The sequence below is a fragment of the Crocodylus porosus genome, unplaced genomic scaffold (genome assembly GCF_001723895.1).
Source record: "Crocodylus porosus isolate Cpor-Errol unplaced genomic scaffold, CroPor_comp1, whole genome shotgun sequence".
NCBI classification, from domain to species: domain Eukaryota; kingdom Metazoa; phylum Chordata; order Crocodylia; family Crocodylidae; genus Crocodylus; species Crocodylus porosus.
Window position 1 is genome coordinate 14,374,966 of NW_017728913.1, and position 25,665 is coordinate 14,400,630.

A 25,665-nucleotide genomic window follows, 5' to 3' on the forward strand; every position below is an offset into this window, starting at 1 on the left:
TAGGGGCATACATCAGGGCCTGGGGGAGCATCTGTTTGCTAAGGCCCCCCAAAGGAGGACAAGAAACAGTGGGCACAAACTGATAGAAGATCACTTTAAATTGGACATAAGGAAAAACTTCTTTACAAGCTGAGCCCTGAGGATTTGGAACAGGTTCCCCCCAGAGGTGGTACCATCACTCACCCTGGTGATCTTCAAAAAGTGTTCTGATGCCCACCTTGCTGTGGTCATCTGACCCCAGCAGCCCTTCCTGCCCAAGTGCAGGGGTGCTGGACCTGGTGATCTGTAAGGCTCCTTCCAGCCACTAACAACTATGAAACTATGAAATTAATATTTTTTTATGGCTGTCACTATTTCATTTTAACAAATTTCCAGAGTGTGGCAGGGCACTATTGATACCTGCCACTTTAAGGGCCTGAAGCTAGCAGCTGGCAGGTGCCTGATGGGGGCAGCCATTTTGGATCCAGGGCTGCCCTTATAAACAGGGTTTATGCTAAGTCCTGCTGGTCACTTATGGTCTCTTTATGCTATTTGAATGATTTGGGGTCATTTATTGGAATTGCATTGCAATTTTTATTTTTTCATGTACATAATCAAAAGTTCAGGAATAGAGGATCGCATTTTGTACTTATCTATATAGAACCATTCTGTTGCATTAAACAGAGTTACTCCAGATTTTAAATTGATTTAACTGAGACTACAATTTAGTCCTAAATCCAAAAACATAAGTTTGGCTTCTAAATTAAAATGAAAAAACAAAAACCCCCCCAAACAATGATTGGACCTATTAAAAAAGCTGAAGTATGCAACATATTTCAGTTAAATAATAAACTTTTTAGGGATTTTTCTATATTGTTCCTTAGAATATATTTTTAATTTTAATACAATAGTCTACTTCAACAACAACAACAAAAAGTAGTTTAGGTTTTCTTCATATTTACTGTGCCTAACATTTATACTGAGTAATCTCAATGGGACACATTTTCTGCTGTAGGCTATTATGTTACACACTCAGTAATGCAGTCTGAGGGTGGTCCTTTTTAAGATGAATGTGGCAATACTCTTGATATGTTTATTCAGTGGAAAATCTATTTCAGTGTCTAATTAGAAGTCTTTAAAGATTTACTCTGATAGTTTCTTTGGAAGATCTCAGTCTCGAAGGGAGTTGCTTTTGTCTATATAGATGTTATCCAACACCTGCATTTCAGTTTATGTAAGGTTCCATAAATATACATTGCTTTCGCCCCACTTACTGTATGCTTAAAATGGTAATGCATTTGGCAAATGGTGAAACTCTTTAATTAGGAAAGTGCTAAATGAAATTTGAAAGATAGGCTCATAGCTAAAAGCTTTTAAAGACAAAGTATCTCCTGTCCAGGTCTTGACTTAGCTAGTGTGCACATAGCTGTAGCAAAAAAGGCATGGCTAGAAGGGTAGATTTTTTAGGCTCTGATCCAGGGATCAGCTATCAATGAACTAAATCTGCATTATGAAAAGGTTTCACCTCCTCCCCTTCCTTGCTGATTGAATGATAATCTAGTTTACATTTTCCAATATAGCATTCTATTCACTAATTTCAGTTACACTTATATATATCTTCATTTACATGGTATGTGGTGGCAGAGGAGGGAATATTGTCTGCATGCTTTCAACAAGATTCAGTGCTATTCAACACTGCTGTGTCTACATGTGCTGTAAGGTGCTTTTTCTAATGCACATTAAATTTTGTACCTCCAATGTGAAGAAATGCACATTAGGCTTCTTTAATGCACAGTAACAAATGCGCACAGTTTTTAAGTGACACTTAATGCACAGTAGCTTATTTTACAGCCCATTAGAGTAATAGCATGATTTTTTACATGATGCTTTAACGCCCTATAAAATAGGCTACTGCACATTAAAGCACATGTGTAGACACACCCAGGGAATCCATAAATGTGAAATAATGGGCAGCATCTGGAGGAGATTTGACTGAAAATGTGCAAATGTCACATGTAAGAACATGTCGTGTTTTGAGTTATTCTACCATCAGATAGCTCAGCCTGTCTTAGCATGTTCATAGACATGGACATAATTGTTTCATGGGATAGCCTGGAAGAGGAATATTGACATAATCTGCTCTAACTAGCTTCTGATGTCATAAAATTCACTGCACACTCTGAAGATGTGATCCAGATGGTCATGAACTAACCATGTTAACCAAAAGATAAACTTGCACTATTTGTGCACTGAGAACTATCAATTATGTATGAATATACTAATGCTAGATTGTGCCATTTGGTAAGAATGGACCTGTGCAATCACAGAAGAAAGTTAAGAATCATTAGCCCTCTGCCACAAGTTATACTTAAGATGTGATTAACCAGTTAATCATGTCTTAAATTGTAACCTGGTCACATGTTAAAGCAATTAATGGCATCTTAAAACAAGAACTAAGTGAGAGAGTTCCGCACAACACGTGGAATAACTTTGTGGCTGGTTTCTGTCACACCCTAAATTGAATGTAGGTCCAGATATACCCCTGTGGTTGGAAGCCCTGTCAGCTGATGGGCCTCCCTGCTGTGGGGGTGCACCATGTTCTCCCCTAACTGGAAGCCCTATCAGCTGATCCAGGCTCCCAACTCCAAGGGCACACTATGCACCCCCAAGCCTGGGAGCCTACAGCTGATGGGACTCCTAGCTACAGAGGCATAGCACATGCTCCTGCTGTTGGAAGTGAGATCAGTTGATGGAGTTCACAGCCACAGGAGTATAGAGTAAGCTTGCTAGTTGGTGGTGTAGGGGGAGTCTGGATCATGATTTGATCCTGGGCTCCTTTTGCACCTGCAATAAGGCAGGATGGGCTCTGATGCTCAATCCCACAATCATGCCTCCTGTTTGCCATATCTGGAAGTGCAACTATCTGGATCACATATCAGATCCTATCACACCTTCACCTGAACGTTTAGTAGAAGCCTTAAAGGCCAGGGCACATTAGAGAAGTACAACCTACTACTAAGTTCTCCAGTATGCAGTCTGTGAGCAGCCACATCAGACTTTACTTGGAAAACAGTATGGGTCAGTTTTTAATTAGCCTTGTGCACTTGTTGCAAGAGAGACTGCTGTCTGTAACATTCTCCAGTTATATGCACGCTGCTTGTACCTGGAGACAGAGAGAAGTCATCCAAAACATTAGGCAGAAACATATTCCCGATATATGCTTTCTCCTTGCCTTCTGTATTTATAGTCTAGTACCTCCAAGATACAGATTGTATGCTATATAACCATATGAGGATAAAACCATTCTCTATAGTTACAATGTCAAAGTTAGCATTCTATGTATATACCCAGCATTAGTAGTGTTATGAAAGTGAATAACAAATTTGAAAATACTTTGAATAGTCAGGCAATAATTTTACAATCTTCATTCAGGCTTGCCATAACCAGCACAGGAAATGCAATTCTAGAGCATTCCTTTGTCAGTCAGAGAAGTAAACCTCTGTGACATGCCCTCAACCTGCCAAGTTCCTATCTACTTCAGTGCTATTGGAAGGTTGTCAGGAATCTTTGCTTTTGGTCATATATTCAGCATCTTGAGGATAAATTCCCTAATCTGCCAGACACATTTAGAATATATAAGAACTATTCCTATTCCCCCTGAAACTCACATCCCCTGATCAACACATGCCTCTCTTCATTTCATCTGGGAATTCACCATAATCACACTCAGAGTAAAGATATTCAGTGTTATAGTCCCTTTCATCATAAGCTACTTCATTCTCTCAGTTAAAAAAGGGTGACTGAGAGCAAAATAATGTAAAAGTACTAAATGGTGGCTCAGAAAGAGATACAAAAGACACTCTGCAACCATAATCAAACATGCCAACTGACAAGCAGATCAAAGAGACAGATTTAGGAACAGTGGTTCCTATGAGAGAAGAGCTCTATCAAAGCCTCTCCCTTGTTCTGAAGAAGAGGAACTTCAGTCTGAGTTCTGTATTTGGACAATTCAATTTTTTTAAAGGACTTGAGCCTCGAGTAAGGATCTCCTAAACTCATTTTGCTTTTGCACATAACATTGCTCTGGCATTGACCAATTCAAAACCTAAAATACTTTTACCCCCTGTAGGTTACACAGGGACACGAAGATATCATCTATGTTTGGGTGGGAACATTTGCAGTTACTTTCCTTCATCCAGATGACAACAAAAATGCAAGAATATTTGAACTTGACACACTCCATCAGAATGTTATCGTTCTCAATGCCTTATTCATAAGCTGTTGCCTAGGTTGCTCAAAATGTTTTTTGTCAACAAGGAAAGAGTCAGCTACACAGAGCTGCAAGAACAATAGTTGTAGAAGGGTGATTTACCTCTGGATTTTCTGCTCTGAATATATGCCTTTCCAAGAAGTTGCCATGTTGGTCTATATAGGTCTTCCAAATCCAGCTGCCATCTATCTGGTTCAAGATATCGGATGAGTTCTTCCACGGTACTAAATCCAGCAACGGCATTGTTTAGTAAATCCAGCGGTAAGGCAGATGGCGGTAAAATGGATGGGCTGGGAGTTTCTGAATGATGCTACAATTAAAACAAAGAACAGTACCAGTTAGACAAGAATCACAGGCTTTTATAGACCACACCAGAGGTTTAGATAAAATATTTCTTGATCAACTTAGCAGTGGTAACAAAATAGTCTCATATATACATAAACACCTATTAAGTCAAACATAATAATTCAAGAAACACCCAACTATTCTTAACATTTAATGTGTGACTTCAAAAAAATTTTGACTATGTTCTTTTTAATTCTTACCTCTTGGCTTTTAAGATGGCAAGCTACACCTCTTCTCTACAAAGGTTCAAGAAATGACGGATGATATGTCAGAAATAATTAGGCCAAATGGTGACATGCATCTTTTATGGAAAAATATGGCTCCATTACAAGCAATTACTCTCTCCAGAAATCTGAATACTCTCATTTCTCCAGCTGCTCTCAGTACTAGGATTAACTGGCTTATTTTGTTATAGGGCTTGCAGTGCAATATAGGAAAATATCTAGTGCAACAATAGCTACTCCTGTTGCTTCCTATTAATGGAAAAAGGACTGTCTGTTTCATACAGTGCCAGGTATGGTGCTGCTTAAACCATTTAAAAGAGAGTAACAACAGGATTTTACATTGACCTGATATTTTCTCATGCAAAATTTGCCAAAGCACTTTTTAAGAACAGTGTGTCTGTGAAAAACTCATAATGGCTAGGTACAGACATTCTAAAAGCCTGAAGCAGAATCAATCTGTTATGGAGTTTTCTGTAAATGGTGTTGTTTAGGTTGGTAATGAACAGAACACACGTTCACCCTTTGGTGGTGGTGGGGTGGGGGATCAGGGGCAAAACTTAGATGGTGTTCTGCCATTTTTAAGCCACCTTATGTTGATGTCTTTACTCGTGCTCCAGGGTGGAAGGGCGAGAGCTTTAGAGCTCCTCCAGTGTCATGTGTATTCAGTGTCCCATACTTCAAAATGGCACTGGGAGCACTTTAACTAAAGCTCTTTCAATGCGCTTTAGTTAAAGTGCCCCCAGCACCATTTTGAAGCATGGGATGCTGAATACACATAATGTGAAGGTGCTGGAGCATACTAATTAGCACAATTAACATAGAGGCTGCTGGAGTGTGCTAATTAGCATATGGTGGAGCGGATATCCAGCATGTGTATAGGTGCCCTGTGTGCTGAACTTTTGTTTTGTTATGGGTATAGACTGGTTTCTGATCACTTATACCAGTAAAAGTGTAATTGTCTGTATCTGGCCAATTTGTACTTATTTAAACTGATACACATACTCTATGAAACATACCAATGAAATACAGCCAGATCAAGAGTGCAATGTGACTTTTATGATACAAAACAAAAGAATATAGGTAAGCACTAAGAAAACCTTCCCATCAGAAGCACCAGGACAGCTCCATGGTCTTGGCTACATAAGCTGAATATGAGCTAACAGTATGCTCTTGTTGCAAAACAAAAAAAACTAAGAGCATTCTGGGTTGTATTTACAGCAGTTTCACTTCCCAATCTAGGGAAATTATTCTTCCCCTTATTCAACACTGGTGATGTCTCACCTCTAGTATTGTGTCCAGTTTTGGGCCCAACACTTGAAGAAGGATTCACAGATTGGAAAGGATTCAGTAAAGCTCAAGAAAAATAATTTGGGGCCTAGAAGCAAGACTTATGAAGAAAGGCTAAAAGACCTAGGGTTATTTAGTCTGAAGAAGAGAAGACTGACAGGGGATTTGATAGTAGTCTTCAACTACCTGAAGGGTGATTACAGAGAGGTGGAGATCAGTTTTTTATGTGTATGGGACAGGACTAGGAACAGTGGCTGTAAACTGCAGCACAGGAAATTCAGGTTACAGATTAGGAGGAACTTTCTGACTAGGAGGGTGGCCAAGCACTGGAAATCTCCACCCTTGGAAATTTTTAAAAACAGGTTTGACAGACAATTTGCTGGGCTGGGCTGGTTTAATTAAGAATGATCCTGCCTTGGGGGGGGGGGGGAGGAGGGGGACAGGATGATCTCATGAGGTCCCTTCCTGCTCTACTTCCCTCTGTTGACCTTGTGTTGATCCTGTGATAGTCAGTAAGATATAAGGTATTATAGAGGCTACAGTGTCAACAGCTGACTTTATACCATACCAACAAATCCACTGGCCTTAATCCTACTCATGTTTTGAATCATGTTTGACATGACCAGACTATAAATTTTCTTTCATCTGTGTGGTATGGAGTAAGGACCTCTAACAGTGAGGCCTTACAAAAATTCTCCCCCCTTATTTAAAATATTGTCTGCATTACCACTTTTAAATGTGGTCCAGTGGAGAGATCAGCATTATTCTGGGAATGGAGAACTGTTTCTGATTGGTATTACAAGCTGTGAAATGACTACAGTGAAGTCACATACTTGTGCTTCTAATTTCCAGTCGGTACTAGTGTAATTATATTTACTTCTCATTATAGGTGTTTAAGAAATACAACAGACAGTGCTATATAGCAACCAAGTATTACTTCTTGAAATTGAAAATGTTCTTTCAGCACTGGATACTATATAGCTCATTTAAAAAATGCTGAAGTTAGCCTAGGTAAATCCATAGCAAACTCTAAGAAAAAATTCTGCTACTGTGGTAATGTTTCAATTCCAGTAACAATACTTTGTTCTGTGAATGAGTCAACATGCATGGGTTCTTCAGGGGCATGAACATTATATTACATTAAATATGATATTTAATATTATGCTGATGGGGGATAAGGTGGGTTATAGAGAGGAAGACAGCACTTGGAAAGAGTTAATAAGCCTTGCCCCTATCTCTTTCAATTATTGTTCTGGGGCCACTTTCAACAGGTACTGTAAGAACGGGAGTCCTTATATTTTTATTACTTGCTTGTTGCTTTTAACTGTGAATTCTGACAACATAATAGGAAATTCAAAGAAGAATACATGGTCTGTTGCTACTGTTAATTTCTACAGGCTCTGCACCTTGTCAAGCCAGTAACAATTCCAGAAGAGTAGCTAAGGCTGTGCGCTGTCATCTGTGGGTGGGTAGTTAGAAATGAACGCAGACCCCATACTGCTGCGTTCCTTTACTTCTTCCCAAAGTCCACACTAAAAAATAGCAAGGTGTGTTCATCGGGTTATGATAACAAAGTAATGTAACGCCCACACACATTTGGGGTTGTATGTAGTGGGGTGTGTTCTGCTTTCATGTTGCTGTGAATTGTGTTTGTGCTGTATATTGTGCCTTTTCTGGGACTGGAAGAGGATCATATCCCCTCCCCCTCATTGTGTCCAGGCTATTGTCCTAAGATTCCCTCCAAGGGATCTGTGAAACCAGTTTGATGATTCTGCCCGTTTTGAATTGACTGGCCTGCATTAGCAGTGGTCAAATGATACTGCTTCTGACTGGGACCCTGTAGTGATGTCAGGAAAGTTATTAAAGGTTCAGACCACCTAGGCTGGTTCTTTTTTTTTTTCTCTCCAGAGGATGCTAAAGCCTGAAAGCTGAATTGGGAGCCAGAAAGCCTGCTCCCCATGGGAGGTCTCTTTCCCCTGCTTCCCCTCCCCACTTCACTGGAGAAGTAAACTGAAGCTATGTGAAGGGAGAGCCTCAAGTACAGAGAAAAAGTCTGTCTCAGGGCTTGATACCCCTGTTTTCTCCCCTTTTGTTTCCTCTGGGTTTTGAATGGGATGATGCTGGGAGCATGTGTGCCTCTGCCCCACCAGGAGGCACTGCTTGCTGTGGGCTGTGTGTGGAAACCTTGTCCCTTCACCAGCCCTTCAGCAGCCATTAGGAAGCTGCTGGGGGGCTGGGGAAGGGACAAGGGGTGGGAATACAAGTAAATAGTGTTTATTTTAATTTCCCATTGCAGCACCTCGGGGGACCCATAGGCCATATGTTGGACAAGCCAGGGTTACACTAACATATTCTCAACTGTAATTTGAAGGTTCAAGTGAAAAAGGTGTGGTACACTGATTTTTAAAACAGTGATTTGACGCTATAGTCCAAACTGCCAAGAAAAATAAATATTTTAAGATTTCTCTTCCATGTTTTCTTCCATTGTAACTAAATTGTTGCTAGTCATTTTCTGTTTTTGAATCTGTGAGGTTTTCTTTTGCTCAAAACTAAAATATTAGGAAGATAAACTGCACATTTTTTAAGAAAACCAATTTATTGCAACTGCCTTGTAAAACGTAGCGAACACTTACCGAATTTGTAACATGCAGTGTCTTGTGATGCATATACAATGCTTGATTCATCACTGTGTTACTCAAGCTTTATGCTGATACAACTTCCAATGAACAGATACAATTACTTTGGTTTAAACTGGAGCAAGGAATGAATTAATCACCCACAGAACAGAATCCCATTTCTTTTTACATGCCCAAATACCAGCTTTCAAGACATGCAACTGCCATGTTTGGCACTTACACATAGTTAGCATTTCTTTTCCCAAGCAATGGGGACACAGGCATCCACATAGCCACTGAACATGCCATACACACATATATCCCTTTTGTCCTATCTGGGATGGCAACTCAAAAGGAGGGCTGAAACTGTATAATACCTAATTTATTGTATAGAGTACTGCAATAGAAACTCAGATAAATTCAGGTTCAAACCTATTCTGTGGAAAGGGGGACCCAGAACTTGTGGCTCCTATTTCTTGGGCAAGAGTCCTAACTATGCAGCTGATGCTAAAATATTTAAGGGCTCTCTTTCACTGCCTCCCTCAATTCACAGGTTTTTGCTGGGTAAAATTTCATTACTTATATTCATTCGGTGTACATGCAGAAGGAACCATATACCTGCTCATATACCATATACCAGTGTATAGATTACTGTACACACTCAATAGCTGTGAAGACACTTACATGTCCACACTGTATGGGATATAGGATCTTAAGCTGTACATAAATGTTGGAGATGGCTGCCATAACTGGAAAATGCTGATTTGGGCAGATAAAGTGAAAAGGCTTTCTGCCCATGCCACTTTTCATTATATCAAATACAAAAATTGTCATTACCTTCTACTATTCTCACAGTAATTAGTTACAAAAGCACGATAATATCAGTTAACTTGAAGCAAGATTATCCAGAAATGATGAGTTGCATCTTAATACACAGTGGTTATACTTTAATCATAATTTTGCAATAAGCACAATTAAGAATTAGTAAAGTATCCAGTGAAATATTTAGTAAGATTAATTGTACTTGCTATAAAACTGTTAGATTTTCTTACAGATGTATATATATTTACCACATTATCCTCTCAATTAATGAAGTCAAATGCATCATTACAATTAAAATTTTACTTTCTGTTGCTGTTAATGGCTAATAGCTTTTATTTTTTATGCACATAGTTTAGACAGAATGTCAAGAGCAGCATAAATGGTAATATTTCCTTTGATTATGCTATTAGTAGTACTTAATTGGGAAGGCTACTTTTATCTAAACACAAAAATTCATGAATATGCTTTCAACGCTTTTTGTATTATACAAGTGCAAGGTTTTCTGAACTCCAGGGAAAAATTGGATTCTAGGAGAGGATAGAAAGAGAAATGAATTCATTTCAGATAATGGATCCTAACTTGTTGACAAGCATAAACAAGTTTGAGCAAAGACATCAGGCGGCAAACAATGGTGACTGACCAATGGTGAATGGTAATGTTGGCTTGAAAATGGCATTTAAAGGCTTGCTTTTTTGGGAATTGGCTTATAGGTATAGATGTATGCACTATAAGGGTTCAAGATGGGCAGCAGGGGTTAACTGATTTCTAAGAGCTTGGGTCTCACTCAAAGTGTATCACAGCCCTAGAAGCAGACAGGCTGCATGACAAGGCCAATGGATGGGCACAGCCTGAGAATTGAGGGGGCATCCCATAACACAAGATCACAGCCTTCAAGGCAGTCAGGTTGTCTAACACAACAAGGACACATAGTCTAGAAAACAGCCTGGGCACCAAGGAAGTATATACCATACTGACCCATAACCTAAGATGAGGGACACCAGCTACAAGGCCCCAGAGCAGAGGTGGGCCTGAGTCCCGGTTTTGAGGGAACAGACCAAATCAGGAGAAGGTCCAGAAGGCTACATGGATATGTGACCACAGAGACAAAATGAACAAGAGATAGCCATGGATGAAGAGCCATCAGGAGTCATCAACGGGGAAGGAGAATACAAAAGCAGAGACTTGAGAGTAATAAAGGGTCCCTCCTTCTCTTCCCTTTTGTCCCTCTCCCTCCCACCCAGGTTCCTCCTCCTTCTCTTCCCTGAGAGGGGTCCCTATCCCCATCCCTGACCCCTGGGAAGGGTCCTCAAGGCCACCATGACCTAGGCCATGCAACCAGCCCATCTCATCCACCCCACTGGGGGTAGGAGCGTGTGCCTCGGCATCCCACCTTCAGACTGCTGATATGTCATGCTGACATCTGACATCTAAGAAACAGCCTCAGAGTGGAGCTTGCATCCTGGCCAGACATAGTTTGGCTCTGATGACAGTCCTAGGATTTGGTAGATATATAGAATTACTTGACTGTTTGTATTGTTTTTCTTTTGTTATCACTGTGTATCAATAAATTTGCCTATTATCAAATGGAAAGATTGTAGTCAGTCTGAGGGTGGGTCCCCCACCATGAATAAGGTATCTGGATCATAAATTCAGTGTCAACAGGTAATACATTACCTGTAGTTTCAAACCACCACATGATCAAGTTTTCAATTGTTTCCACAGCAATAGGGCTATAAGATAAGAATATCAAAATCTGTTCATATTGTTGGATTGTCACTCAAATTCATACCGCAAGCAGTTGGCCTAGTGTAAATCAAAACTATCAATTGTCACCAACTGTACAGTTATTGATGTCCTGCAACTTCTGAATTCATCAACCTTCTCGCAAACATAAGAGTTCAAGCATTCGTTATTAACATATTCTCTAATTCTAACAATTCTCAATGTTCTGGCATCTGTTGTTCCTAATTCCAATACATTTCTACTTCAAAATATTACTCTACTGAAAGGAATAGTGTGAAATTCCATATTTGCATTTAATTGATAATAATACATACTGACTCTCCAACAAAACTGGCTGAATCTACTCCTAAGAATAAAGCTTATTACTTAATGACAGAGGGAATTTTGGTAATATATATCTTGAAAGTGCATTTCCTTGAGTATAACATACTATGAAACATGTATAACATACAAATGAAACAATTTAATTCATAATAAAAAAGTATTATTCTAGACTGTCTCTTGCGCAGAATAAACCTTGGCCTGTTCTGGATCTCTGATACATGGAGGACACTACTATGAAGCAGTTTTATACTACTGCTGGTATATGCTGTTCTCAACAGACTTACTTCAGCAAGGAATATATGGCCCCATCTCAGCAGTAAAGTTGAGATGCTCCAGAATATGACAAGTACTAACCTTTCCTTTCACAGGATCAGTTTCTTCATTAATATATTTGTTCTCTGTAAGGCTTTTGTTTCATTTTGGATTGGGTTTTGTTTTGCCTGAGGATGAGTAATTTACATCAACACAGGAAAAAAACAAAACTAAACAAAAAAAAAAAAAAAACCTCCCACCAAATAATCCCCAGCCCCCAAAACCCTCCAAATAAAACCTTTGAATACAAATGTTTACAAATTCTATATTGTAGTGTGTTTTCCCCACCTGAAAAACAAGCATATATGCAACCCTTACAGTTGTTTTTTTTATATACAGGAAACCATTGTAATTATTTTAATATGAAGAAATATGTTTAAATACGGAAGAGAGACCAACAAAATGTTATAACTTTAGTATATTATTAAACATGATTCAGAATGAAAACCAAAACCCATAATAAAATACACTGGGCCAGCAGCTTCCTCGTCATAAAGCCAGGAATGACAATTAGGGTTGGATCAAATAGAATTTCCAGTTAAGCTATTTATAATGCATTTTCCTGCATACCCTTGAAACTGTCAAGATGAATATCCTATAGGAATACCCGACGGAGCTTCCAGTCTATGTATCTATCTATATATATAGATACATAGATACAGCATAGGATTAGGAATTGAGATTGGAAGCGGTATAACAGGAAGCAAGGAGTAAGACTGTAACTTTATAAATCTGTCTTGAGTAAGGCTGACATATTCTTTCACCACCTCAGATACAGCTCTGAGAATGACCTGTGATCCAAGAAGTCCTGTTTTCCCCCCTCACTCTGGAGCCATTCACTTATTTCCATAGAGAAGCTTAATCTTCACCTCCTCTCCATGTGCTTGACTAGCTACTATAGTTTGTAAAGCATGAAGAGGTTGAACAAGATCCCTCTTAATCCTTAACTCACATACATGCTTGGTGTAGTAGGCCAGGGAAACCCTCTATCTCTGGAACCAGCCACAGTACAAGTTAGGCCAATGAGTAGAGCAACTGACAGGGGTAAAGGGCTTTTTCTTCTACATGGCTGAGCAGCAGTTGTACCAATCCAGTCCAAGGCTTGAGGATCAGAAGGTTTGAGGACTTCTAAGCTCAGGTTGCTGTTAGAAGTGTAAGAGTAGCACAGTGATTAGGGTGGTAGCCTAGAATTTTGATGACGTGTAATTAATTCTTACATCCCTCTGTTACAGACTTACTGTGTGACCTTTGGGCAACTCAGTTTCTCTGGACTTCACTTTGTCATTTGTAAAATGGAGATAATAGCACATAGGTGTATAATAAACATAAATATATTAAATATTATGAGGTGCTGAGGTATTACAGAATGGGAAAGCATTTTAGGTAGATAGATATGTGCACTTTGGGCCTACGTTGTTTTTGTAAACCTTTCCTATTTGTCTTTCTCAGCTAACTCTTCCCCCTTGCATATGGTTGTGAGAAGAGATAACACTCTAAATAGTTCATTATTTCATGTTCACATAAGTTCAGATACTGAGCAGTACTAGAACATGGGTATGGCCCACACCATACTTATGGTGCAGTTTCTGAACAGTATTAAGACATGGATATGGTCCATACTCCTTGCCTATGGAGTGTGTGACAGGCTACTTGTTCCTTCCTTTTTTGGAGCAGGATCACTTGCTAGATCAGTGTGAGATACTGAAAGTTTAGCAGAGACTTATAAATTAAATACCTGTTGCTTCTTGCTTATAACACTCACATGACTTTAGCTGTGGAGTAGAAGACAATGTTATTTATTGGTTTTCTGAGTCACAGATAGTACATCACTTTTTCCAATTTTGAAGAAAATCTTAACTTTCAATAAAAAACCCTAACCCTCTATGGCTCAACCTAACTAGGGTAACCCTTGTAATGGAGCGAGTCTCAGCAAAACACCACAGGATTGGGATCAACAGTGTCAAAATAAATAGCATGGATTTAACTCTATTGAATGGTTTTGAGTTCATTATCATTATAGGTAGCCTGCCAACCTTACCTAGATATAGAAACATGTTCAAACTGAAGGAAAGCATTATGTACTTATACGTTCTTGTAATACTTACAATAAAGGTGGCCTACTTTCCTTCTGCATAATCACATGCAAATCCTGCTAGCATACATGGAAGTTATGCAGGAGAACAGATGTTCAATCCAAAAAGAGCTTTCCCTGAGGGCATATTCTGACAAGCTTTTGGCATAATGTTTGCTCATTCTTATTCTTCATCTTTATTATAAACAGTTCAGGAAGTAATGCTCCCGGAAGGTACGGATAGAACTCAAGTAGCAGCCCTGTCTACCTGAATGACTTGGATCTATCTGGATTACTTAGCTGAAGCCACCTCAGACCTCTTGAAATATGCTCCTGCAACAGCTAGTACTTCAATCCCTATTTGTGTATATCAAGGAAATACACAGAGTTAAGCCTCTCAGACAATTGCTGAAAGAAAAAAATGGCTATGTTTGTTACACGTGAATTCTGTTCATAAAGAAACTTAGAATCCTCTAAAAATATAAGACATGATAATGCATACAGTTTGGGGAAGATATTAATTTGATGGGTTGGTTCAAATGTATATCGGAGATGAAGGGTTATTTTATTCTTATGGATCAGCACTTTGACTGACCTAAGAATCTAAGGTGGCCTTATGTATCAAGGAAGTTTTAGGTATCAGAGAAAAATACTAGATCATTCAAATAATTATGTCAAGAGGGGTCATGAGATGCACAGTTCTAATTCTTTTTTGACTGTATGTGTGGCAGTCCAATAGCTAGAACATGTACAAGACCAGTTCAGCCTCTAGTTCACTGAGATGTTTGGTGCAAGCAAGGTCCTTCCAGGATAAGGTCTGAGAAAATGCAGAAGAGCTAAAATAGCTCCCTTAGAGTGCTAACCTGATCCTATTTTAGCTCTTCTGCATTTTCTCAAACCTGATCCTGGAAGGACCTTGCTTGCATGGCTCAGCATGGCTCCTGAAGTCATAGAATCATGGAAAATTACAACTGGAAGGGACCTCAGGAGGTTATAGACTAACCTGCTGCTCAAAGCAGGACCATCCTCAGCCAAGGCTTTGTCTAGTCTGTTCTTAAAAACATCCAAGGATGGAGATTTCACAGCCTCTCTGGGTAACCTGTTCCAGTACTTTACTAACTTCTGGGCATGTCTACACATGCATTTATTCTGATGTAGATTTACTCTGGTGTAAGCTAAGTTGGAGTAAAGGTTTTTGGGCAGGCATCTACACACGCAGAGGGGTTTAGGGAGCAGATCTGCACCCAGTTCCCTGAAGCCCTGCAGTGGGCCCCTGTGGCCACTGGGGGAGGTCTAGGTTCCAGCTGCAGCTGCTCTTCGAGCAGCCTCTTCCTTTCCCAGAAGCAGCATGCCAAGCACAGGGACAGCATGCAACAGCTTTCTCCTTGACCACTCTGCCTCCCTGCATGATGGCTGCTCCAGCTTCTGCCCTTGGCAGTGATGACCAGTGGCCCGGGTTTCTGCTGGCTGCCATGATCACCCTGCTGGCCTATTGCACTACCTGGCCCACAGCCGTCTCTACCCACCTGGCTCCCCCATGACCAGCAACCACCTGCCTGGCCACAACATGCTGTCCCAGGGCCACTGCCACCACACAGCTGCCGCCACCAGTGACACCAACAAGGGGCTCCATAATGCCACTGGTGAGGCCACCATCACCCTCCATCACCCTCCTGATGGTGGCACATCATCCAGCACACCTGGGATGGTGAGCAGTGGCTGGATGGCTTCCTCATAACCCAGGCCACTTTTCAAGACTTGCTCCAGCAGCTCTGGCCTCACCTGGAGTGGCAGGACACCAGTATATGCCTGGCCATCTCTGCAGATACCCAGCTGTCCCTTGCCCTGCTGAAGCTGGCCATGTCCACCACCCTCTGGTATGTCAGAAACTTGTTCAGTGCCAGTGCCAGTGCTAGAGATGCCATCTTGGAGATTTACAGGGCTCTCCAGGACATGTTGACGCACACTGTGCTCTGCGCCCACGACTCACCTGGTAGTGGAAGGGTTCTGTGCACTAGGATTCCCCCAGTATATCAGGGTCCTGGATTGGACCCACACCCCCATCACCTGTTCACCCCATGGAGACTGCCCCTATTACAGCCACAGGGGATTTCACTCTGTGGTCCTGCAGGCTGTTATGGACCACCATGGAGCCTTCACCCTCATGAATGCTGGCTGGGTGGGCAGTGCCCACAATGCCCACGTGTTTTGCAACTCCAGCCAGGTAGGATTTGTGGAGAGTGGATGCTGTCTGCCAGGGGTGCCAGCCCTGCAGCTAGGCATCACCCCTGCTCATTGGAGACACTACCTATCCAGACCTGCCCTGGATGATGCAGCCTTACACTGGTCACCTGGATCCCCACTAGGTCCACTTTAACTGGTGTCTGGGCCGGACCTGCTGGAGCATGCCTTCAGCTGCCTCAAGGACCACTGGCATGCTCTCACTGCCCTTCTCAAGGTTACCAAGTACAACCTCCCCTGGGTCATTATCACAGCCTGTGTGCTGCATGGCACCTGGAACACCTGGGGGCATCTCTTCCATGAGGCCTGGGTGGAGGAAGTGTGGTATGTGGAGGACATCTGGCAGTGGGAGCACCACCTGGGTGACAGTGGCAGCAGCCGACCCCCCCACTGAGGCTCCAGGAAAGCACACACCCACCAGTGGGGGCCAAGGCACCAGGGACAGCTCTAGCTCATTACCTCCTCCTGCCCTCTGCACTTTAGCCTACCTGCTCCTCTGCCAATGGACCCCTCCCCACCCCTGGACCACCCCCAGCATCATGCTCACTGCAGACACATGGAAGAAGAACAAGTCTTTATTCCCCTCACATCAAACAAACCTCTCTTCCCCCTCCCTTTCCAATACACAGAGTCCCTCCACTCCCTCCAACATACAGACCCCCCACCCCACAGCACTCACCCCACCCACCATCACGAACCACTCCTCCCTGTGAAAACTATTTACAAAGTGATTTTTGTGCTGTCCTAGAGTGGGTGGCCATGGAGTGGGGATGCCTAGGGGACACAGCCTGGGAGCACTGTGGCCTCTGGCCATTACCCCAGGTCCAGATACCAGGGTAAGTGTGGTGGGTGGGGGGGGCTCACCCAGGGATGACAGTGGCCAATGTTCCCCCAGCACAGGTGGCTCTGCCTCTGGCAGGCAGAGTCCAGGCCCAGCATGGGCAGTATGCAGTCCTGGCAGTGCTTCAGGCAGCTCTGGCTTTGCAACTGCATAGAACTGGGGCAAGTGGTGGGGCCAGACCCAGGTGGGTAGGCTGGGTGGTGGGGCATCCACGGTGGGGGCTGGGCCAGGGGCTCCTGGTGGAAACTGTAGCAGGGAAGCTGGGTGGGATGGAGTGCTGTATGCCCAAGGGTCCCTCCTCTAGTGACATGTCACTGGAAATGCCAGGCCAGGGCGGGGGCTCAGACAGATTGCCTGTGCTCATGTAAACTGCATGGCTACAGCCTGGTTCCTAGTTGCCACATAAAGGTGTTGTGGGCACTGCCTGACCAACAGTTATGGTTGGTCACAGCGACCCACTGTGCCTGCAAGGCCATGACCTTTATGCAGCACTACTGCACTGACTGTTCATGTCCTTGCTCCCACATCTGAACTGACAGAGTCTTGTAAATGTAGCCATTGGAGCACGTTCCCCACTCAAACTGGTGCAGCACCTCTGCCTCACCTCACAGCAACATGAGGTCACCAGTCTTCTCCTGGGTCCAACTGGGGCTCCAGGTGGAGGGCACAGGCATGTGGATGCATGTGGTCATGGGCCTGGGTGGGGAGAATGATGCTATGCTGGGACCCGTGCCGGGTCTCTGGGCCTACATGCAGCTATTCCAATATTGCTGGTCCTGGGCAGCTGCCATCAGCATCCTGAGCAGGGGCACAGCCTGGGACTGGCAGCTACACAGCAGAAGCAATGCCCTGCAGCACCAGCAGGTACAGGGCAGGCTTCTAGGAGTGTGTTGCAGGCAAGTGGCCCTGGCTCTGCTGTTCAGGAGCTGCTTGCAGGAGGTCCTGTGGGGCTGTCAGGCCTGAGTAGCAGCTTGCAGCACCCTGCTGATCCTGATGGCACTGCCCCGGCAGCTGTGTGGAAGTGCAATGCCAAGCAGGAGCACTGGGACAGACAGGCATAGGTAGCCTGTGGCCTGCCCAGGGCGACACACAGAGCCTGCAGTACCCTTGGAAAGTGTGCCCCAGAGCTCAAAATGTCTGCAGGCTTTTATAGCCACAGACAGGGGCTGCCATAGAGGCAGCCTAGCCACTTAGTGGCTGGGCAGACCTGGAAGCAAACTTGCTCCTGGGTCATGTCTACATGTGCAATACTGCACATTAACTAATCTTGCAAATGCTAGTAGCAAATTTAAGTGGGATTAAGGGGTTTTACTTCATAGTAAGTGCATGTACATATAGATGCATGCACTTACTGCGTAGTAAACTGTGCTAATGTGCAGTAACGTGTCTCATATAGACATGCCCTCTGAGTAAGAATTTTTTTCCTAATATCTAACTTAAACTTTCCTTGCTGCAACTTAAGTTCATTGCTTCTTGTTCTGCCACCACTGAGAACAGCTTACCTCTATCCTCTTTGGAACCGCCCTTCAGACAGTTGAAGGCTGCTATTAAATCCCTTCTCAGTCTTCTCTTCTCCAAATTAAATAAGCCCTGTTCACTCAGCCTCTCCTCGGAAGTCATGTGCCCAGCCCCCTAACCATTTCTGTTGCACTCTGCTGTACTTGCTCCAATTTGTCCACATCCTTTCTGTAGTGGGGGGCCCCAAAACTGGACACAGTAGTCCAGATGTGGTTCCTCAAGATGTGGCATCACCGGTTCTGACTAAAGGGGAATCATCACTTCCCATGATCTGCTGGCAGTGCTCCTAGTAATGCAGCCTAGTATGCTGTTAGCTTTCTTTGCAACAAAGGCACAATGTTTAGATTTGTTGTCCACTGTAACACCCAGGTCCTCTTCTGCAGAGCTGCTGTTTAGCCAGTCAGTCCCCAGCCAGTACGGGTACATAGGATTGTTCCGTCCTAAGTATTGGACTTTGCACTTCTTCTTATTGAAGTTCATGAGATTTCTTTTGGTCCAATCCTTCAATTTTTCTGGGTTTCTTTCAATCTTTGCCCTACCCTGCAGCATATCACTACTCCATCCAGCTTAGTATCATCTGCAGACTTGCTGGGGGTGCACTCTATCCCATCTTCCAGATCACTGATGAAGATATTGAACAAAACCAGCCCAAGGTCTGACCCCTGGGGCACTCCACTTCATACCTTCAAATTAAGCCATTGATTACTACCCATGGGGTGAGTCTACACATTGCTGTAGCGATGTGCTATATGTGCTATATCACTGTATGACGCACTACAGCAACATAGCTATCATGTGAGTCTGTGTGTGATTGGCAGCTACTTCACCATAGTGGCACGCTCCCCTGTTTTAGCATGCCACTATGGTGAAGTAGTGGTGAAAACTAACCATGCATCATGCTCACGGTGCAGTACAGGTGGTTACTGCACCATGCTTTAGTACTGACAAAAGCACAGCGCGTTGGCAATGTCACCGTAGGGCAACATATACACATACCCTTTGAACCTGATAATCCAATCAGTTTTCTATCCACCTTACAATCCATTCATCCAGCCTATTCTTTCTTAGCTTACTTGCAAGAATGGTGTAGGAGAATATATCAAAAGCCTTGCTAAAGTGAAAGTATATCATGTCTACTGCTCTCCCCACAATCATAGAACCAGTCATCTCCTCATAGGAGGCAATCAGGTTGGTCACGTGTGAATCCATACTGACTGATTCTATTTACCTTCTTTCCCTCAAGTGCTTAGAAATTGATTCCTTGAGGACCTACTCCATAATTTTTCCAGAGATTGAGGTGAGGCTAACCAGTCTGTAGTTCCCTGGATCCTTCTTCTTCCTTTTCTGACCTGTGTAGTACAGGAGTCAACAAGTGGTGGAGGAAAGCACTGTGGAGGGGATGAATAGCATAGTACAGATCTGTGACATCAATTCCCTGTGCCAGACTGGACCTTTGTGGGCTGGATTTGGCATATGGGCCATAGGTTGCCAACCCCTGGCATACTGTAAAAGGACAGGATAATAGAACAGTGTCTCTAAGTAGCTTGGGATGTCTTTAGTGGCACTCACCATGCCAGTCTTAAACTGAAACCAGTTGCAGCAGCTGTGACTTACTATATATATTATGTGCTATGCTATTATAGTAGTCCATAATATAATAGAATATGTATAGAATATATTATGACATATAAAATATAGTTTATATTATGCCAGGCTGTTCGTTGTAGCTGTGTTGGTTTAAGGACATAGGCAGGCAAGGTTATTTGGGTGATATCTTTTATTAGACCCAGCTAAATAGTTGGAAAATGTTCTTTGCAAACTTTAGGGCATAAACACCCTTCTCTAGGCATTCATAGACTTTGCTGCTATTATGAGTTCTCCAAAGTAGAGAAGAACCTAAAGTATATCCAGAAGTCTGTGAAAATGTAAATGAGTGGAAGTTTGGAAGACAGATTATTGCATTATATATTATCCTATATATAATCCTATATATATACGATGCATGTTATATATGTGATGTGCTACAATATTATATATAGTATTACATTACATTGTTGTGTATGTATATGCATACACACAAACATATAAATATATTCCCATGTTGTAGCCAAGCCTTGCATGCTGTATATATTTAGAAAAAAAAATTAGAACCCAACAGTATTTTACCAATTTATTTATGCAAAAAGTTGGGTTGCCAAGATATTAAAATTCTTTTTGACATGTAACTTTTGTGGTTGACTGTCTCCAGTTTGAGAGACTGAGAGAAGGACCTGGATGCTAATGCTTTCAATCAGCACTAGAGGATGATGTCTTTAGAGTCATCTCTAAAAGAGTAACTTTTAGATGTCTCTTCAAGAAATACATGAGTAGTTTTAGGTGCTCTTCATAAAGAACATGCCCCAATCTGAGTCTGAAAAGGCAGAATAGTATCATTTTTTGCTCAAGTGCATTATTACATGCTATGGTGAGGGATCTAGCCTATCTACTTAGATGGATACTAAATATTTGGTGTCAACTGATTTGACCATAACCTGTTCAACAAACCTTCACTACCTGTCCTAAAAATTAAGATTAGAAAAATCAAAATGATTATCTTTGCCAGATAGGCTTCATACAGTTCACAGCACAATGGAACCCTTATCTTGCATAGGGCTTTTGGGAGATACTATAATCTAAGTTAGTGGCAAAATCAACATAGGGTAATGAGGAACATAGATAATTCTATCCAACAGGCAAAGAGCTGGGAATCAGCAGAGTAGTGCTTGGGGCTGTGCTCTGTCCCTAGACACTGCAGTCTGTAAAGTTACATGCTGAGAGCACACATACCCTCTATAATGGTATACAGACACTTTCAAAGAACACCAATTAGATTTAGGTTTAGAAAAGGAAGAATTAAAAAAGTAGAATTAGAAGGGCAACCAAGATGAGGAGGGATGTTGAGCTGTTGACGTACTAGGACAGAATGGAAAGGCTAGGACTCTTCAGCTTGGAAAAGAGAGGCTGAGGGGGATACGACAGATGTTATAAAATCATGAAGGGTATGGACAAAGTGAACAGGGAACTGCTATTCACTGAGGCCCGGGGGCATTTATACACATACTTTTTTGTCCCATGACATGCCAGAGATCTGCCGCTTTGGAGCAGACTCAGTTAACTCTGTTAACTGAGTCTGCTCTGCATGTGAGCTGATGCAAGCTTTGCTGCATCGTATGCAGTTGTATAAACAGCGAAATGCATGTCAGCATGCAGAAAATGGTGGTGGTGTGCTTTTGAACTAAAGTACCTTCTATGTGTTTTAGTTCAAAAGTGTGCCACCACCATTTTCTCAGTGCATTTCACTGCTTATACAACTGTGAGCGTTGCAGCGCTGGGTGCTTTTCTAAGCACCCAGAGCTAAGGCGCTTACATGTGTAAAAATGCCCCAGAATGCCAGAACTAGGAGGCATCCACTGAAATTAGTAGGAGACAGGTTTAAAACAAAGAAGTAAAAGGACATTTTTTTTAATGCACCACATAGTTGTGGAACTGATTGCCACAGGACGCTGTAGAGGTACATGTTATAGCTAGGTTTAAAAACAAGACTAGTCAAATTCACAAACAACAGATCTATTAATAGCTATTAAAATGAACATCCTGGGATGTTTCTTCTGACATCTCTAAACTGATGGTGGGGATGCTACGACAGGGGACAGAACACCATAGATGTACCCCGTTCATGTGCTCTCCCTCTAAACTATCCAGTGCTGCCAGTCAGAAACAGGATACAGGCTAGAGCATTGGTCTGACTCAATATAGCACTTATGTACTTAAAGTCTTATGATTTCTTTTCAGTGTTGTTTTTTCTATGACCAAAAATGTCAGAAGTAACCTATTGTTAGATATCTTAAGAGCAACAAAAAAGAGGGCCAGTCTCCATACTGTGAAGCCTTACTTTGGAGACTTCGAAATCAACACAGTTCATTACTACATGTGCCTCTATCATAGTAGTTGCAAGTATATTCAATACTTTGAAAGGAGAAGGGAAAAATTAAACAGCTGTTAAAGAGACATATTTCTAAGAAATATGGAAACTGCCAGGACCTGGAAGCAGGACAGAGTTAACAGGACTTTTTCAGATGGCTCTTCTTTGGATCCCCTGAATGGTTATAACTTGAATGCTCAACTTGGTGCAGTTGAGAGAACTAATTAAGTGTTGCTTCCTTTTAATCTGATCCATAGCTTCTACTGTGGGAAGTGCTATATGTGCTTTAATCAGAAATTACATAGTATAATAATGGATTTGATATGTGAACCTAAATAGAAACCAAATCTCAAAAATCAAATGAGATTTCTAATGGTTTGAACAAGATTCAGGTGCGCACTTGAGTATATGCTTAACTAAAAGCACATACTTATGCACTGCACTTAACTGCTTGGCTGAATCAGGCTTAAAACTATAGTATGTTATCACTTTGAATCAAATTGGTAAGGAGGCAGCATACACAAAGTCAGTTCTACTTGGACTCATTTCTTTCCTCACTTTGCTCAAGTTAAATCAGTATTTTGAGGTACCATTATATTTAAATTACTCCAGCTACATTAAATATGTCATAAATGTACAATCTATCCTCTGGTTCTCATAAAAATGAAAAAAAATAAAGAAAATGAATATTTCAACTATTACTACTTTCAAATAATGTAGTTGCTTGTCTCATAGTGAACATAGTCTCATTGTTTCTATGACTTTTTTCTTGTTACTGTAATTTAAAAAATCTAATTTACAATACGATACCCTCCCTATTCCTTATGCATAACACACACAATTAGAAAAAGAAAGTTTATCTTTTGTGTCCTAGCAACAACTGCAAAATATTTTTGGATTCTGAACTTCAAAAAAAGTATGCCCTAACTCTCTTAAGCCAAACTCATACAGTGCATTTGAAACTGAAAAAAAACACTATTTCACTTTGTGCATCACCAGGAAAAGGGGGTAGGAAGGCACTAAGATAATATAGTGAAAAACACACACATACACATATATTAGTATTTTAAGTCTATCCCCATGCAAAAGTGTCTCATTTAGGTCCTGTCAAATTTTTATAACTTTATCTGCATTTAAAACAATGATGGGGCATGTATCGAAAATGTCTGCCAAGAACAACTAAAAGTAGACTTTCCGAAGACAAAACTATGCCCTGGAACAATTTATTCAAGCAGTTTCTCTTGCCCCAAGCCTCACCAAATCTTTCTTCAGCAAAGAGGAAGAGCTGTCAAAACATGTTTTGTTAATTGCTTGTGCTGATTTTTTTTGGATAATACAGAGGAAAAATAAAAGCATATATGTCTGTTCTAGTTTTAAAATGAAAAGAGCCATACAAGTACAGAACATGCAAATTATGAAGTGGAAGGGAAAAATTATTTTGGTATTTGGGTATGAGCAGTGAAATTAAAATTAAATATAAATCCTGTGTACAATGTCTGCTTGGAGACACAAAACAAATATCTTTTCCCCTGCCCATTAGTGTAATTTGTAACTCTCATAGTCTGTTTTATTTGCATATATGTATTTTTTGGAGAAATAATATGATCTATCACATTAAGGGTTGGATCAGAATTATAATTCTTGAAAATTGCAGTTTTGTTTACCACTAACTGGACCAAGTTCAGTTAGGATACAACTTCTTTTAGTCTCAATATCAGTGAATATAGTAAACCACTTGAGTCTCAATATTATCCCCATTATCCACATCTTACAGGTGGTAACATTAAAATACATAGGGAGCATCTACACATTCATTTACTTCAGCCTAGATGTGCGTCAACACATTGCCATATAGTGACGTTGCTATGATTTCCTTTTGGAAATACTAAAGCATGCCATAGTATGGACAGTTACTGTGCCCTGGGCACAGCACATGGTTAGATTTTGCTGCTACATCACTGCAGTGGTGCAATATACCAGGGGAATGCACTGCTATGGCGACATAGCCACAGATCATGTGTAAACCCATGTAATCACTATGTCACTGTAGCGCATCATGTGGTGATGTAGCGTGTGGCTACGTTGCTGTAGGGCAATGTGTAGACATGCCCAGAAAGCTTTCTGAGTAGGTGTCTACACATGTGAGGATTAGAGAGCAAATTTTGTCCCAGTTCCCTGCAGCCCTGCAATGAGCCCCTCTGGCCACTGGGGAGAGCTCCAGTCTCCTCCTGAGTGCTAACCCAGAGAATGACAGGGAGCACCAGGCCAGGAGACAGTTGTCTTCTGGTCCCAGGGGGCTGCCTGCTGCTGGGGAGGGGACAATGCCCCCTAACCCTAGGAGGAGGAAGCTCCTGATGCTGGCTCCTCAATCAGGGGCACAGGGCTTGGAAAGAGCTTCAGGGGAGGGGCAGTTTCCAGACCCCTTCCCCAATCTGCCAGTAGGGCAGCTAGCAGCTAGCTCGCTGCTAGCTGCCCCACCCATGGATTGGGGCAGGGGGCTGGGTCCTGCCCTACTTCTGAAGCTTTAAGCCCCTTGCCTCAGTAACTTAATCTAGGCATAGAGCTAGTACTTGCCCCGACCATGACAGTACCTGGCCAGCCCCATGGTGCATGGGGCAGTCTGCATGCACAGTCCGGAGCTGGCTGGCGATTGCCCAAACCAAGACAGTCCCCAGCCACTTCCAGGCTGCATGTGCTTCCCTGCATAGCCTGGGGCTGGCTGGGAACTGTCCCTGTTAGGGACAGGTGCCAACCAGCTCTAGGCTGTGTGGAGAACTGTCCTCCTGCAGGGAGCTCCCAGTTGCTGCTCTGCAATTGCAATTGTGAAGTGGGAGCTGGGAAGCTTTTTTCCTGCCCACCTCCATGAGCGCAAAGCTGTTGGGGGAAGAGGCTGGGGAGCCTGTTTCCCCTGCCACCTCCGTTCTCACAGAGATGCAGGGGAGTGGGACAAACTCCCCAGCCTGCTCCCCCTCCCCTGCATCAGCTTCATACTTGTGGAGCTGGTTGGGGAACAAACTTCCCAGCCCCTGCAAGCAGGGAGCTACCAGTGCCAGCTCTACCACCATGGGGCTGCTGCTGGGAGAAGCTTATCCCCCAGCTAGTAGGAATGTCT

At 42.3% G+C, this 25,665-nt stretch overlaps 1 protein-coding gene across 1 annotated transcript in view; it reads right to left on the minus strand.

Moving 5' to 3' along the window:
• PDGFC (platelet derived growth factor C) overlaps positions 1-25,665 on the minus strand; it is a 212,521-nt gene that overhangs the window by 9,040 nt on the left and 177,816 nt on the right. The window contains exon 4 of the mRNA XM_019534518.1: positions 4,352-4,559. Within this exon, the coding sequence (XP_019390063.1) occupies positions 4,352-4,559 (208 nt within the window). The remainder of the gene's footprint in view (positions 1-4,351; positions 4,560-25,665) is intronic.